At 33.2% G+C, this 15,843-nt stretch overlaps 3 protein-coding genes across 12 annotated transcripts in view; 1 reads left to right on the top strand and 2 right to left on the bottom strand.

The window, feature by feature from the left end:
* LOC105251278 (synaptotagmin-5) overlaps positions 1-10,180 on the top strand; it is a 35,110-nt gene extending 24,930 nt beyond the window's left edge. For all 10 annotated transcript variants that reach the window (XM_025406964.1, XM_011257946.2, XM_011257957.3 and 7 more), the window contains exons 3-10: positions 5,451-5,505; positions 5,977-6,196; positions 6,822-7,058; positions 7,448-7,546; positions 7,691-7,964; positions 8,086-8,319; positions 8,555-8,722; positions 8,812-10,180. In XM_025406964.1, the coding sequence (XP_025262749.1) occupies positions 5,451-5,505; positions 5,977-6,196; positions 6,822-7,058; positions 7,448-7,546; positions 7,691-7,964; positions 8,086-8,319; positions 8,555-8,722; positions 8,812-8,985 (1,461 nt within the window). In that variant the 3' untranslated portion in view covers positions 8,986-10,180. The remainder of the gene's footprint in view (positions 1-5,450; positions 5,506-5,976; positions 6,197-6,821; positions 7,059-7,447; positions 7,547-7,690; positions 7,965-8,085; positions 8,320-8,554; positions 8,723-8,811) is intronic.
* LOC105251277 overlaps positions 1-15,843 on the bottom strand; it is a 133,138-nt gene that overhangs the window by 49,444 nt on the left and 67,851 nt on the right. The window contains exons 2-3 of the mRNA XM_011257945.3: positions 8,261-8,396; positions 5,983-6,180 (exon numbers count right to left, since the gene is read on the bottom strand). The gene's annotated coding sequence lies outside the window, so the exon portion shown is untranslated. The remainder of the gene's footprint in view (positions 1-5,982; positions 6,181-8,260; positions 8,397-15,843) is intronic.
* On the bottom strand, positions 11,741-15,808 carry LOC105251281 (caseinolytic peptidase B protein homolog). The gene is made up of 12 exons (XM_020027512.2): positions 15,535-15,808; positions 14,672-15,242; positions 14,523-14,575; positions 14,180-14,369; positions 13,790-14,040; positions 13,590-13,680; positions 13,307-13,514; positions 13,045-13,177; positions 12,752-12,961; positions 12,366-12,663; positions 12,045-12,291; positions 11,741-11,874 (listed from the first exon to the last, which is right to left on the bottom strand). The coding sequence occupies exons 2-11, from the start codon at positions 15,015-15,017 to the stop codon at positions 12,143-12,145; spliced, it is 1,929 nt and encodes a 642-aa protein (XP_019883071.1). The 5' UTR covers positions 15,018-15,242; positions 15,535-15,808; the 3' UTR covers positions 11,741-11,874; positions 12,045-12,142.

Raw genomic sequence — 15,843 nt, 5'->3', positions numbered from 1 at the left:
TGAAATATATATTTCATAATTCAATATATATATTTTCATAATGAAATATATATTTCATAATTCATATTATGAAAAATTATAATTATATAATATTATATAATTATAATTATAATTATATTATAATTTTTCATAATATGAATTTATATAAAAAATTATATATAATAAAAAATAGATAATAAATTTCTTAAAGTATATATATATATATATATATATATATATATATATATATTTAAAAAAAAACTTTACAAATCTTTTTCATAATAGTCTCATTAAAAAAATATTGTGTCGTTATTTTTAGCAATTACAATTTTACTAAAAGTCAAAAGTCAAGAGAATTCTCGAGATTAATTTAAATAACATGTATAATAATTTGAATCATGTTGAGCAATTTTGAAACATCAACAATTGTATGATAATTTTTTCTATTCGTGGAAGATAAATATCTATTTTTTTCTTTCAAATATCGAAGAATATTCTTACAATTTTCTAAAATACTAATATTTTTATTATTAAATCAAACTTAATTTATCTTTTCAATCTAAATAGTTTTACTTGTAAATAACATATTTTACTGCAGTTAAGTAAGCGTTCTGTCAACATGCAGCGATACATTGAGAGTTGAAAAATTGGAAAACTTTAACACAATTCATTTTCTGAAGTATCATTTTTCACAGACTAGATTCAATCATACGAATTCTTGTTAGTTATTTAGAAAAAAAAGAAGAAAAATTAAATTCCTTGCAGCCTCATGCATTTTGAGAAGTTCTGCAATGGTCACGTAGGAACTTGATGCATGCGAAACGGAAGGGAGACTGCATCCCTCTCTGTATCAAAATTCTCAGTGCTTCTTATAAGCGATGAATATATTCCTCGATGTACTATAATGTCAATTACGCGTTATACTCTCAAAATTAAGCTACAGCTAGTATTTTGCATAAACACAAAAGGGAATAATCCGATACATGCATCGTGTCAAGCCCTTTCTATTCATCGATAAGATTTGCCCCGATGCATCATTCTTCTAGAAAGGTTACGTAAAGCTTCATACGAAGCTTATACGCCCTCGAGTTTCCGCATTAAAATGTCCTCTAATAAACCAGCGATTTTGCTGTTTTCATAAAGCTTTTATTATCCGACAGAAGATTAACGTGGATATAATGCTTTTGATATCTCCTCATTTCAATTCAAATGTAATTATAGGAATTTTATATTCCTTTTCATCTCGATTATTTGTTCATGCACATTATATTTTTTTCCTTATCTTTCACACATACACACACACACAATTTAAAAATGCAAAATATTATTAAATTCTTTCAGAGAATTTTTCACCTAATAATATCTTATATATGTATTTTATATATCTTATATATATATATATATATATATATATATATATATATATGTATTTATATATGTGATTTTCATCAACATTCATTTCATGCACTTACTTTTTTGATTATTTAACTCTTTTTCACGCGTAATGAACAAATACAATTTTTTTTATTTGCATAGCAATTTAATATATATAACGCTTTACAATTTCAGCGAAAAATTTTAAAAACGCGAAAACTGCTGTTATTTTTTTCTATAGTGTATGTGTGTGTGTGTGTCCTAATCGAAATATGATAAAATAGTTTTTCCCTTCGATATTCAATTTGGGTGATAAAAACTGATGGGATTTTATGTTGTTATTTATCAAGGCAGGTTTACTTTTATACTCAATCAATATTTAAATGAAGTACTTCATAGATCGTTTGTACTAACTGTCTTACTAATAAAAACTATGAATTTTTCGCGAAAATTTTTTCACATTTTTTAATTTTTTGCATATCTTCAGATGTTCAATAGTTGATAATTTTAATTATTCGTAATTAATTTGAAATCTGTGCATAAAATTTAAATATTTAAACAATCTTTAAACATTTTTTATAACACCATTTCGCGAATACATGCCATTCGCGAATATATGTCATTCGTGTTTTGTCCATTTAAAGTCCAGGTCACTTCTTACCTGAGGGTGACTATACTAGAATTTGCCGGCAATATTTGTTATGCATGATCGATAACGGTTTATGTTTCTAAGCGAATACATACACACATTTGCTGGCCGAAGTTCTCCCTCTCTAATATTCCGTTCGTGACTTATACGAAGCGGCATTTCGAACGTGAAAAGCTATAGAAAAAGCTCTTGGTCCCTGGTCGCCGCTATGTCGAATGAAATTTGCATGATAAAGCGAGTTAATTTTTTTTTTGCGCGGGTGCAAAATTAAAATCTAGCGGACACCGCCGGCAAAAGAAGTTCATCGCGGAAAAAGAGGAGGACATTTTTATGCGTATCGTGCATGTATAAATTTTTAATATTGCGTCTCCCCCCCTCTCTCTTTCCCTTCGTTTTCTCACGTGCGCGCACGTGTCATTCGATAACTTTGATTCGCGAAAATATCTTGTTATTGCGAAGACTTTAATTAAGTCACTCGTGCTTATATCTTTTATCAATTCTCTCAAATATATCGAAATCTACCTGAATTTCTCGATACAGGATATTATCAATTATATTATATACAAAGAAAAAAGTCTACAAACGCGCGCATTTAAACTACACATTGGAACTTCATCTACTCGTGCGCAAAATATTCTTCCAGATACATACTCAACATTTATCTAAAAAGCTTAATAAAAGATAAAAAGATCTATTTCAAAAAATATTTTAACATGAAATTTAAAATTTTTAAATACTATGATTAGTCTCAATATTATTAATATCAATTTTATATTTATCATATACGGATCTTTCGGAAGTTCAAAAGTTACGTATTAAGCATGTGTCCAATTTGCCAGGACTCGCAAATTAGAACTATCGCGTGCGCGTGTATTGCATCAGAAGGAAGGACGTGCGTAAGTTTACGCAACACACACAAGTACGATATGTAAACGTGACGACGAAACATCCGATGTAAACAGCTGTCGAATTTAACAGGAGTGTTTCACTTGGGATATACTTGATCGTATCGTACTTGGGGATATACGTAAATTCTGGTTGCTAGGAGCATGAATCGCGATCGATACAACGATATCGATACGAATAGAAAAACGATGACGATTTGGATATTTCGACTCGATGGGCGGAACCGTGGATTCCGTTCGCGCTCCGCTCCAAGTATCGACCCGTGAAAGGCAGCTTCCAGCGACCTCAACCCCGTAACTGCCACCTACCCTCTCGTCACGACATTGAAACACGAAGTTAGCATCTTTGAGTGTCTCTCTCTACCTCTGCCTCTCTCCCTCCTTGGCTTCATAATTCAAAGGCTCGTCCTTATCAAGGACTTATGGAGGACGCCTCGAACTTCAAAGGAACCGCTCGATTATCATCACCATCTCAAGAGACGCGTTGAATAAAAAACGCGTTTTCTTTAAAAGATTACAAATCTGGTTGTTATATCGTGTTTAAAGAAGTGTCTTATCATTATTATTTTTAATGTGCAATAAAAGAGTACAGTTAATCGAACATATGCATAAGCTAATATGGCCAATGAAATTTCACCTTGATATATCAAACACTCATTTATCCCTTATCCTAAGTATAAATCGTAATTAAATTTAGCACGGATTTACAAATACGTTTTTTAAAAAAATTACTCTAGAAAATTTTTCGCTTCACCGATTCATTATTATTTTTAATGTGTAATAAAAGAGTACAGTTAATCATATATATGCATAAACTAACACGGTCACTATGTAAAACCAATGAAATTTCACTTTGATATATCAAACACTCATACCATTGATATTTTATTCTTTACTTAAGTATAAATCGTAATTAAATTTAGCACAGATTTACAAATACGTTTTTTAAAAAAATTACTCTTTGTTCCTTTCCGAACAAAAATTTTTAGTTGAACAAGATCCTCTTAGATATTTGTTTAGGTAATCAAAACTCTAGAAAATTTTTCACTTCACCGATTCAAGTAGGGCCACTACTCAAACGTACTTAATAATCGAGTTAGAAGCCGCGTTTTCAAAGTTTACAGGATCAACTATGATTATTGCGAGAAAAAGTCCCGCTTTTTCACATTGTACGAAGCAAACGTTATTACAACAGAGCGCTCAATTTCTGAAACAAGCGGTCTTTAATTAAAACGTTAATTCCGTTGACACAAGCGGAGAGCAACACGACACGGGAAATCGTACGTTCACGAAGTTACGATTAAACCGTTAAAACACACGCTGTTTTTGTTTTCCTATAAAAAAGTGATACACTGGCAAAACCAAGAGGAGAAAATATTGACATGACCCTCTGCCTATATCGTAGAAAATGCCTATGTATATAAAATAGAAGACGAGAAAAATAAAAAATGCACAGGATTCGATACTGAATTCAGCGAGAGATGATTAATGATGTATATCTATGCAAGAGAAGGTACGTTGATGTGTATATACGTTAAAATATGAGAGAAGTTGCCGATGAAATGTAAATTAATATGTAACGAGCTTGGAAATATAAGTCTCGAAAATAAATATCGCCACCGATGACATAAGATTCATGCTACGCGGTTGCATTATTTCTGATCATATATATGAATGAAGAATTCAAAACATATTTCAGCGATACTCGAAAGAAAATTATTAAAAAAAAGAAAAGAAATGAAAAGAAAAGAATTATTTATTTTAGCTTCATTTTCCACACACATAACAGTTATTTTCCACCGACAATCATGGGTTTAATTAATCTGCACAGTAATGGCTAGATATAAATTCACATTAAAGTTTCGTTTTGTGATAATTGCATTGCCTCGAGTATTTTAATGTATTATAACCACAGAAATGCACACGTACACTTTTTTTCATAATTCTGATTTGAAAAAAATGAAATTGAAAGATATTTTCGCGAAATAAAAATATTGCGAGAAACTGCTACTTTGTAATTAATATAAATCTTCCTAATTAATTTTTCATGGTATGATTAAACGTTCCTCTCTTGTATTTTTTATTACATTCTTTAACAATTTGATTTTTCTTCTTTGCGTGTAGATTTTAACGTTTTTGCTAAATATTATGTTGTAAGCACACACGGTTTACTTGTGACGGATTCAATATCATTTACAGTATTATAAATAAAATCGTATTGAATAAAAATAAATAAATATCAAGAATATTTGCCTACAGTGATATTTTTTCTCGGAACACGAGATCAAGTCGTTCTCTCTGGCTGCGTTGAAAATATTTCTGCATATAAATTCCAGCACAATTTTTCATCCGAGAAAAATGTTAGAAATTTCTTGTCGAAAAATTGTTCAATGGGAAATTGGAACGAGATGCGCGCACGCGTATAATTAATTAAAAATCTATTTATCGAATATTTAACGAGCACGTTTGGATCGAATAAACTCGGCGAGCTTCGCATCCAAGTTGTTAAAGCAAATTCTAATTATCTCCATTTTTTGTTTCAGGAATTTAACATTGCAAAGGAACAACATGCGGTACAACCATCGACAACTGAATCGGGTAATCATTCCTTCAATAGGATTGTGTTCCCACAATCTTACATTAGTTAAGATTATATTATAATTCAAATATAAAAAAGGGGCGAGCAGGCGGAATTCTTTCCTTAATACAATTTCTAAAAAAAGTATGTCTCCAAAAAATGATTAAATTATAAGCAATTAAGCCTCTTCCAAATCCATCTTATAATTAAGGTTTATAGAGCCTATAAATATACTTTATTTTATCTCTGAAAATTGCATTTTCAACGAATATATATAAAATTTTTTACATTTATTAACGATTTAAAATGTAATATTCCGAATCTCTAATATTCATTCAGACTCTCTCGATACGTCCCCGTTTCTGGTCGAATAAAAAATTTATAGGGCCACTGTCGTGCATAATTGAAAGACTCTCGAAAGCTATTTCCTGGCCGTTATTACCTTGATAATTTTTCATTCCGCTTAATTGTAATTTGTTTTCTATCTAAAGGCTTACCTCACCAAAGTCGCAGCTATCCAGGCGGTGGTGGTCGTACGTTGGCGAGGAACTCGTCCGTCAGCTCCCAGAGCTCGGTCGAGGGTGCGCCCTGTCCTTCGAGTCATCGCGGGTCGTCGCCTCAGATCAGAGCTTTCGGTCCTGATGGACGGCATCATGCTCGACACGATCCCCTGCACGCCGCCTCCTCGTATCCACCTAGCAGAAACTCGAGGTTAGTACGGAAAAAGTTCTCATTCTTCATTCTAAATTTTTTAAACAAAACGATATTCATTCGTTTTGTTTGCAAAATTCAGAATGAGAAAAAGACATCAAGAGACCATCGAATAAATTTTTTAAAGCTTTTCCAGAGAATGCGAGAAGAAAAAGATCTTCTTTAAAGCTTCGAAAAATAGATAGAATTTTTCTCCTTTTCAAACTTGCGGTTTTCAACAGAGTTTGCATAAAATTCTGATGATAGAGCATCAGAATATGAATAAAAAATACTGTCGCGAAAATTTATTCGTGCTACAAATATGTACATGCAAATGTCTAGCGTGTTGTTTTATAATGTATCGATTGTTCCATTCCAAGTTTTATTTAAATAAATAACAGCAGCCATTCATTTTTTTTCGTAATACTTCTTCGTATTTGCTGCAATTGTTTTCATTCACAAATTTTTAAATCATTTTTAAATATTCTTTCCCTTCTCTTCGCCGCACAATTTCCCTTGTGTAATTTAAAAATTTTGAAAAATTTTCCTAAAATAAACACACGTACAATTTTTTTACGCAATATTGCAATTTTTCTACACTCTTTTTCTATATTTTTTTTTGCATAATTTGGAAATTTTTCCATAGGTCCCCATCGCCAGCCCGGGGGTCGTCCTTGGATGCACGTTGTGCGAGTCCCGCTAGTAACTCGGGCAGTCTACATAGCGGAAATGCGTCGCCTTCGCAGACCTCTTTATCATCCGTAGCAACAGGCGTAAGTTCTACTTGTGGGTGTCCGCCGATGAATGCCATTCAAAGTACTTCCAGACAGACCAGTCGTTGCTTATCACCTCTTCTCATCCCACCGCCACGTGCTTCCATAAGGTAATAATAGAATTCTCTCAAAAGGTAATCAACTATATCAAAATTTTTATAAACATATGAATTCTCGCGTAAAAAGTTTTAATAAAATTCAGATAAACTAATTTAACAGAGAAACAAATATTTACACATTAATTATGTATCACTTTTATCAAATAAATCATAAATTTCTCGTAAATAAGATTCCCTTTTAATTTAATCTATTTACTAATTATTTGAAAGTACATTTTTTATAATATTAGCAAAACTTTTGATTGTCACGATTGATAATAAGATATTAATTAGCAAGAAGTCGCATAAAAATCTTCTCGAATTATTTTTTTCAAGTATTTTAGCTTTCATTCAATCATTTTTATCTCTTTACAAATTATATTTCTCTTATTTTCCTACAGTAGCGACAGTGGCCCCATTCCGCCTGCTTCTCCGCTCGGTTCTTTACAGCCGGATCTCTATCAAAGACGAGACGGTCCTGTCTTTCTCAGCGCTCGCAGGTACATAATAAAACTTTACTCATAAAACTTCATTCTGATAAAAAGCATATCTTAAGTTACTTTCTCTCGCGCTGCTCGAAAAAAATACCCGATTATTGCTAGAAATAAACATGTACATCTGTGAGTAAACCGCGATAATCGCAGGACGGGGAAGCAATTGGGCAGACTTCATTTGCGCTTGAGATACGACTTTGATAAATCGGACTTGGACGTGCATTTGATCGAGGCGCATGATCTCGCCGGTAGTGATCAGGGTGGCTTCAACGATCCCTATGTGAAATTGAGCCTCAGCCCGGAAGTGGACAGTAGGAAAAGGCAGACGCAGATCCACCGAAATGATCCGAATCCGTTTTTCGATCAGCACTTCAAGTTTCCTGTTAGCTACGAGGAACTGCAGGAGAAGACTCTAGTTTTGCAGGCAATTACATTGCGTAGAACGCAGAGTATCGAATTGTGAACGCGCGTTCCCAATTCGATTGTATAATCGTTAAAATAATATGATAATTTGCTTGATAATATACATGACGTGATGTTATTAGGTATTCGATTACGATCGCTTCTCGAGAAACGACGTGGTGGGTTCGCTGAGAGTGGCGATGGACAGCCTCGAACTCGTTTCCTCTACTTCTTCGGTGGAAGTTTTTGGTGAAATAGCGAGAGAACGCAAACCGCCGGAAGAGATTCAAGAGGTCTTGGTTTCATTGTCTTACTTACCGAGCGCTGAGAGGCTCACAGTGCTCATGATGAAAGCGAGAAATCTATTTCCCCAGCAGGTAGGATGTGGTCGTTATATCGCATAGACAACAAGAGCTTTCTTCTCTTCCTTCAATTGTCTTATGTCGCTCCTTGTCTGGAAAATAAAAATAATCTTTGTTTTATTTATTTCCGACTAAATAGAAAATTTCTTAAATAAATAAAACTTCTATAGATATATTCTATAGATATATTCTATAGATATATTTAAGTGTGTACGCCTGAATAATATATATTTTGATTAACATGGCACAGGATAAAGAGACGTTGGATCCGTTCGCAAAGGTCAGCCTGCTTTGCGGCGAAAGGCGAGTGAGAAAGAAGAAGAAAACAGCTGTTAGGAGAGCAACGATGAATCCCGTTTGGAACGAAGCGATGTCATTTAACATATCCGCTTCGTCACTAGCATCGTCAGCCATAGAGGTATCTAATTTTTTTAAGGACTAAAAATTACACAAATGATATAGATCGAACAAAGGAAAAATGATTAATTAATCACGCCTGCGCGTAAGATATGCGTGCTGGATTCGAGCAGCGAGTTGATGAGCGGAAACGCCATCGTCGGATCCTGCATCATCGGTCCGGCTACAGGTACGGACAGCGGTAATAGCCAGGGACGAGAGCACTGGCTTCAGATGACGCAGTCTCCGAGGAAGCAGATCGCCGAGTGGCACACGTTACATTAATCGAGAGCCATTTAATCGCCCTCAACATAATTCGCGCGTCCTCGCTTTCTCGAGGTAAATACAATCTATTGTCTAACGACGGATAATCGAATAATAGTACACCACGAATAATACACCTACCACGAAATACGTAGCGATATTGCATGTGAAATGGCAAGAAACACCGTGTATTTCCTATTCCTTTCGAAAAAAAAAAGAAAGAAAAAAGACAATGATCTCTATATCAAGAAACCGTATTCTTCTGCACTTTTATAAGTATATTAGTGGCCGTTAAAGATTTGCGATATATTCGTCTAGAATGTCGATGCGCAAAAAAAAAGAAGGAAAAAAAATAAAAAAGAAAAATAATCATAAATATTATCTTCGTATATTCGTGCACAAACTGATCCAGGCACATGCACATTTCCGTTCGTTGCACGATATTTGACGCTACATGAGCGAGATCCTACTGTATATTTCTTAATTTTTTGGAGATGCCTCAACGAGATTTAGACATGTACTTTTAAAATAATATCGCGCTGAGATATCTACGCGGACTCCTCTCTGAAGCGAAGCTATAACGAAGAGAAACGTGATCCAAGCTGTGAAGCAAAAGCGGAGACCGATCTCGCGCGTTTCGCTTAACAGATCAATAATTAAACGTACAAACTAATATTTTAAGATTAAAAGATTGTCTCGAAGAGACAATTCTTCTCAATTTCTCCGAGTACGCTAATCGAAAATCCGTTCCACCCTCGGTGAAAGAGCTATTTTCTCTCAGGTTTCCGTACATATACATATATTTCTCTCATATAATTATGCTTCTTTGCGAGAAAGAGAAAGAGAGAGAGAGAGAGAGAAGGATCACGAAATATACACAAATATCGAAATGAGCCTAAGTCTGTCATTATCGGTGACAAATGTGGCCTGGAAGAGCATTCAAAGTGCGCCATGCCTATATAGCTTGCAGGCTAATTGAAAAGACCTAATAATATCTTCGTGAACGAACATGCTAATCGCGAAAATTGATTGTCGTCGTCGCTGTGTATTGTCGAATGTGTATAATTCATGTGCTAAATAAAACGGAACATGATACATGTAAAGAGAAATCGAGCGCGATATGTCTCTCGCTCGTTTTAACGTCGAGCACGATTAAGATAATTGGCAATGAAATTTATTTATTACACTTTCAACTATCCTCCGATAAAAAAAAATTTATATATATAAATTTATTTCTTCTACCATATATATATATATATATATATATATATATATATATATATATAAATATTATAACAGAAAGTTAAGTCTGATCTTTAAACGAATAATAAGAGAATTACAAATAAGAAACTCTATATTCGACCAAAATTTACCATATCAATAATTTATAGGTTTCATTGTCGATTCTATTTCTCCTATGTTTAAATATCGAAAGTAAGCCTGCCGGTTGTTAAAGGATTTAATCGTATGTGTGTACGATCGTATACATCGTCACGTCTAAGTGTCTATGGTTTGTCAGCTAAAGTTGCATTGTCGTGACCCAATTATTGGAAAGAAAGAATTAAATGTTAATGAGAGCGTTAAGTATATATAAAGTAAAATATTATACATATTAAATAAGTATAATTATATATATGAAAAAAAAAATTATATATAAATGTAAAGAGAGAAAAATCTTTAAAAATCTAGAAGAAACGCTTCGCTACATGGAAGCGTAGTCCGAATCGTACGCTTAAAACTTATACATATATATTTAAACAGTATTTCTAATATTCTATATAAAGAAAACTATAGTAGAGTTAGAGAGGCATCTTATGCGGCTGTAAAAATGGATATCGATAATAAAAAAAAATTTGCTTTGACAAAGTTAGAGACAAACTTGCGATGGGAAATAAAAAAGCATGAATTTCTATAACGAGGATCAATCATAGCATATGGTGCTAATTTGCCTATAAAGATAATTTAGAATCGCACAGCGTTATGTTTGTATTATTTAAAGAAAAGATACGGTGCTTTAACGAATAAGAAATTGAGATTAGATAGTAAAAGAAAAATATGGCGCGATAAAATTGAAACGTCGAAATTAATTAAAAAAAAAAATTATCAGATTGTATCCAAAAAATTGCTCGCATATTTTCATCATTTATTACTGATTTCCGTTTTCCCAGTCGCACTATATTAATATACATTCTCGACAAAAATGTTCTTATATACATACATATATACATATATATGTTTACCGTCGTACAATCATCTTGGGTGTCTGCTGAAATGTACTTTCGATATGTATTCTATATTCTACATCACGTCGACGAAGAGTTCTTTATAAAGTATACTTACACAATGTTCTCGTTAAATAAGGAGCTCAATTTTTCAAGGCTTATGTCAAATTATATTTATACCGAATGAAAAAATTAACCCGACTTATTTGACGTATACGCTGAAAATTCAACTGTTCACTGATTAAAAACTGATGTCGCGACACATCGGTTGTTTTACAGAACCAGCGCGAGTTGTTATATTTTTTATGTGAATGAAAAGAGAAAACTCGTTCGTGGTTCTTCAATCAATAGACGTATCTATTGATGGACCTGAATTTGCCTTGCATTATACGGTATACCAAGAAGAGCCTCACTTAATATCTTAATTAACAAGAGATTAAAAAAATGAAAAGGTGACGTTTGTCCTGCCAATAATAAGGATAAGAAGGATCGTTTTATCTTACTTGTGTCGTGATTTTAAAGTAGGGCAAAAAGGATGTTCTTGCTGCGACGGGTTTTGAGGAATTTTTAAAAATAGGTCTCTCGTCTCCGTACACGTACACACCGCGAAGAGCAAGTAATGTATTCTAAATGTGATGTGTAATTAATATTTTCTTGTAATGTATTCTCGATCCAATCATAATTGCATCTAAAATAAAGTTATTTACATCAGAAATTCGATATCCGACACTTCTCACACATTTCCCATTTGCAATTTATAAAATATTCCATGTTCCCGAATTTTTTTTCCATACATTTTATTATGTTTTATACATTTGTATTATGAATCAAAATATATACATGTTTTATATACTGTACCATTGTGACCAACTTCTATACATCTTCAGCATTATTGTGTTTATGTACAAGTTATTGAAAAATAAAGCTGCATTCTCTTTCTTTCTATATGGCATTAATTATAATAAAAATTTTGAATTGTTTGCTGTCAATTTATCTGTTTCTATGATATCGACAAAATTTTTTGAACCCTTTTGCCGAACAGAAAGAGTTATGCTCGCGCCGCTTTCATGCCATTTTGCTTTTAGCAAGACGCAGCATCCTTTGCCTGTAAAAAAAAACATCAGGAAAATTGTACAATATTTGAACTAAGCTATATATATATATAAAGAAAATAGGTACCAAGTTGTCCGCGTTCGTGAGCTGCTGCTAATTGATTGACAACACGCCTTTCCACTTCGTATTTAATGGAACGAGCACCATAATGGACATCATATCCATCTGCTAATACCGATAAGATCTCTCTGTCCCACTTTAATTCGATCATGTGTCTTTCTTTTGCACGCGTGGCCCATGTTTCTAATTCCCGGGTGACTAATTTCATTAATTCTGCTCGAGAAAATGGTAAAAAGTATACTATTTCGTTTATTCTTCCCAGAAACTCATCTCTCCGAAAATGAGCTTTCAGTATCGGACGTACCTATCGTACGAGGCGATCTTATTATGCAACTTTGTAATCTATACTTCAATTAAATAATTTTTTTTGTTTTTATTTCTATTAAACATACCACTTGATCTTTAAAGTTACGAGATATTTCGATACGTTCCGGTTCTTGATCTTCATCAGAATTAATTAATCTATGATTTAATAATCTTTCGGCTTCCGCTCTGAGTTGCATTGCATGCTCTGCAATTTCTTCACTTCCTAAATTTGATGTCATGACAAAAATAGCATTCTTGCACTCAATTGTCTTTCCTTTACCATCAGTTAATCTCCCCTTAAAAGTAAAAAAATCAATGATTTATTTATAACAACATCATATAAGAATAGACAAATATGATTTAAGTAGTAAATAAATACTTCATCAAAGAGCTGTAGCAAAATAGTCAAAACGTCAGGATGAGCTTTGTCAACCTCATCAAATAGTACTACAGCAGAAGGATATTTTTTTAAAAGTTTTGTCAATTGTCCACCATCATCATGTCCTACATATCTATAATAATAAATTTAGTAATTATAATATTAAACGTAAATATAATATTCAAACTTACATATATGCTAGGAAAATGATTAAACTGAAACTAAGGTAGTATAATGAAAATAATGATAATATGAATTATACCCTGGTGGAGCTCCAATTAATTTTGCAACCTCATGTTTTTGCTGATATTCAGACATATCCAATCGAATAAAACTGTCTCGTTTATCTTTATGAATATAAGCAGCTAATTGTTTAGCTAATTCTGTCTTGCCAATACCTGACGAACCCAAGAAGAGAAATACCAATGGATGCTCTTCATCTATCCAGCCATTTTCTTTCCTCCTAATAGCTAATAATATTAAATAATATAATTTGTGATAAATATTTTGTTAATTTTACAATAAAAATGATGGAGTAATCTTACTAGATGCGACAATAGAAATTGGTCCTTCTTGTCCAACAATATGTTGTTTTAAACGTTGTTCCAATGGAAATCGACGACGTTCCTCTGCTTCCTAAGTTGGACATTCCCATGTAAATATATAAAATTGCAAATTATTTATTTTCATGTAATTTTACACACAAAAGTCTATAACTAAGGAACCATAATTTTATGATACATACCTTTTCTTTTACTATTTCATCATATTTAATAGCATGTTTGATGAGCATTTCTTTAATTTCTCCTTCTTTAGCATAATCAACCGCTCGATGTCCGGCTTCATTTTCTACGGTTGGGTTTGCTCCTTCATCTAATAATGTTTTCACACAAATTTTTGAATCGGCCAACACAGCATAATGCAATGCTGTAAAACCTTGAAATGTAGCACGATTATTCAGTCGATCAGAAAATTCTTCCTCTCTCTTCATGAGGACTGAAAATATCCAAAATAAAATCATTTATTAATATAAGTACATATATTGTACAAAAGATGTACACATTCTTGAATTTATAAACATTTAGAAAAAAATAAAATGTATGAAATATTATAAATACAGAATATAAATACTTGCCATCTAAAGAATGTAAGCCCTTCTCCATGGCAGTCCTATATACATTAACAAAATTATCTCCTGCATTTATATCAGCCCCATTATGTAACAGAATTTTAATGACTTCTACTTTTTGATTTATAGCAGCAGTATGCAATGCTGTCCAACCTAAGGAATGTCTGACATTTACATCAATACCATCTGCTATAGCCTGAAACATACAGTATTATTGATATCTTTTTACTTTTATAATAACTTTGCATCATATATATAATAAAATAACTAAGAAATAAAGAGAAAATTATGAATCACTCTATACAGTAACTTAAATATCTCTTAATCTAATTTTTACCAGAAAACTTACCTTTCTTAATTCAGAAATATTACCATATTGAACAGCTCGAAAGAATCTCTTTTCTGCAAAGAATCATATATGATTATACTCTTTATTCACATTAAAGTTACATATACTTTTTCCACATACATGATAATATGTATAACAAGACTATCTACCTGCTAAATTTGGAGCATCGCAAAGGGCCACTATAAATCCAAGGCCGCTTAAAAGCATTCCAAGGTGCTTGTAATTTCTTCTATACTTGTTATCATATCTTCTGTATTCTTCTTTCGCTGTCGTTGAAGGTTTCACGGGATAATCGGAAAATACCTTGTCCACCAATCTGTACAGCGGATAACAAATCCGCGGTGGCACTTGCGAGATATACCGAGTATAACCTCTCCGACACATGGCAGTGTTCAATAAATGACTGTATTTAAGGTGAAATTGACTGAAAACCCTCATCGGTGTCCTGGCGTTTATCATCGCGTAGCATAATTTCAATACGTATGGTCGTGACATTTCGATCTATCAATTCTTCGCCGGGTTTGTCATCAACTAATTTGAAAACATCACCTTGAGCGTCGACGCCAATCGATGTTGGATTAAAGATAGTTGCTATAACAACGCTTTATTTCGCGTCGTTTATTATGTTTACACGATCAACACAATACGGAATCAATCGATAATTTTTACAGTGTATCACGAATCATCTCTATAGCGACAAGTAATGATTCCGGCAGTCTTCTGAAAGCACAGGCGGATATTTCGTCAGAAAATCGATGACTAAAACAAATAATCTAGCTTCCATTTGTTCACAAATAATAAATAATGTTTTTCAACATATTATTAATATATTGAAAAAAACAAACTTTTATATACATTTTTTTATAACAAATATAAACGTACGCAAGATTTCTCCCTCTTTCGCTCTTTCTGTTATAATAAATTATATCATTTGGCAAAATCATTTGGCAAAATCAAGCTGATATTTTCCTTATTCTAGTGTTTATAAAATATACGTCAAAAACATATCTACCTGTGGAAAACTGAAAAATCCTCGTCCGCAAGATTCGACGCGCAACCGTTTGAAAAGACGATTCCGCAAAATGATTCCTCTCGATGTTTCGATGGCCGCCATCTTGCGCGACATCGAGGATTGCGAACTATCGCCGCCCCGCGTTTAAATTCAAATAATCGGGCCTCGGATCGCGTCACGAGTGGAAATAGTTTCGTAATTTGTCAAGGCTTATCTCCCGTGCCGGTCTCGTCGTAAATTACTCGCGGCGAGGTGCGCGAGGTCCGGCCGCGGCCCACGGGGTCGATTTCTCGGAGGAAACGTCATGCC

The sequence above is a fragment of the Camponotus floridanus genome, unplaced genomic scaffold, assembly GCF_003227725.1.
Source record: "Camponotus floridanus strain SB8 unplaced genomic scaffold, Cflo_v7.5 scaffold16, whole genome shotgun sequence".
NCBI classification, from domain to species: Eukaryota; Metazoa; Arthropoda; class Insecta; order Hymenoptera; family Formicidae; genus Camponotus; species Camponotus floridanus.
Note: the sequence above shows the minus strand (reverse complement) of the source record. Positions and strands in the feature narration are given on the sequence as shown.

What these genes read in the sequence shown, in the direction of transcription:
- LOC105251281 (XM_020027512.2), bottom strand. Translation starts at nt 15,017, where the DNA reads ATGTCACGACCATACGTATTGAAATTATGCTACGCGATGATAAACGCC. An exon ending in AATTTCTATTGTCGCATCTA is followed by an intron (nt 13,515 to 13,589) that starts GTAAGATTACTC and finishes TAATATTATTAG; the next exon opens with CTATTAGGAGGAAAGAAAAT. An exon ending in TCACGAACGCGGACAACTTG is followed by an intron (nt 12,292 to 12,365) that starts GTACCTATTTTC and finishes TTTTTTTTACAG; the next exon opens with GCAAAGGATGCTGCGTCTTG.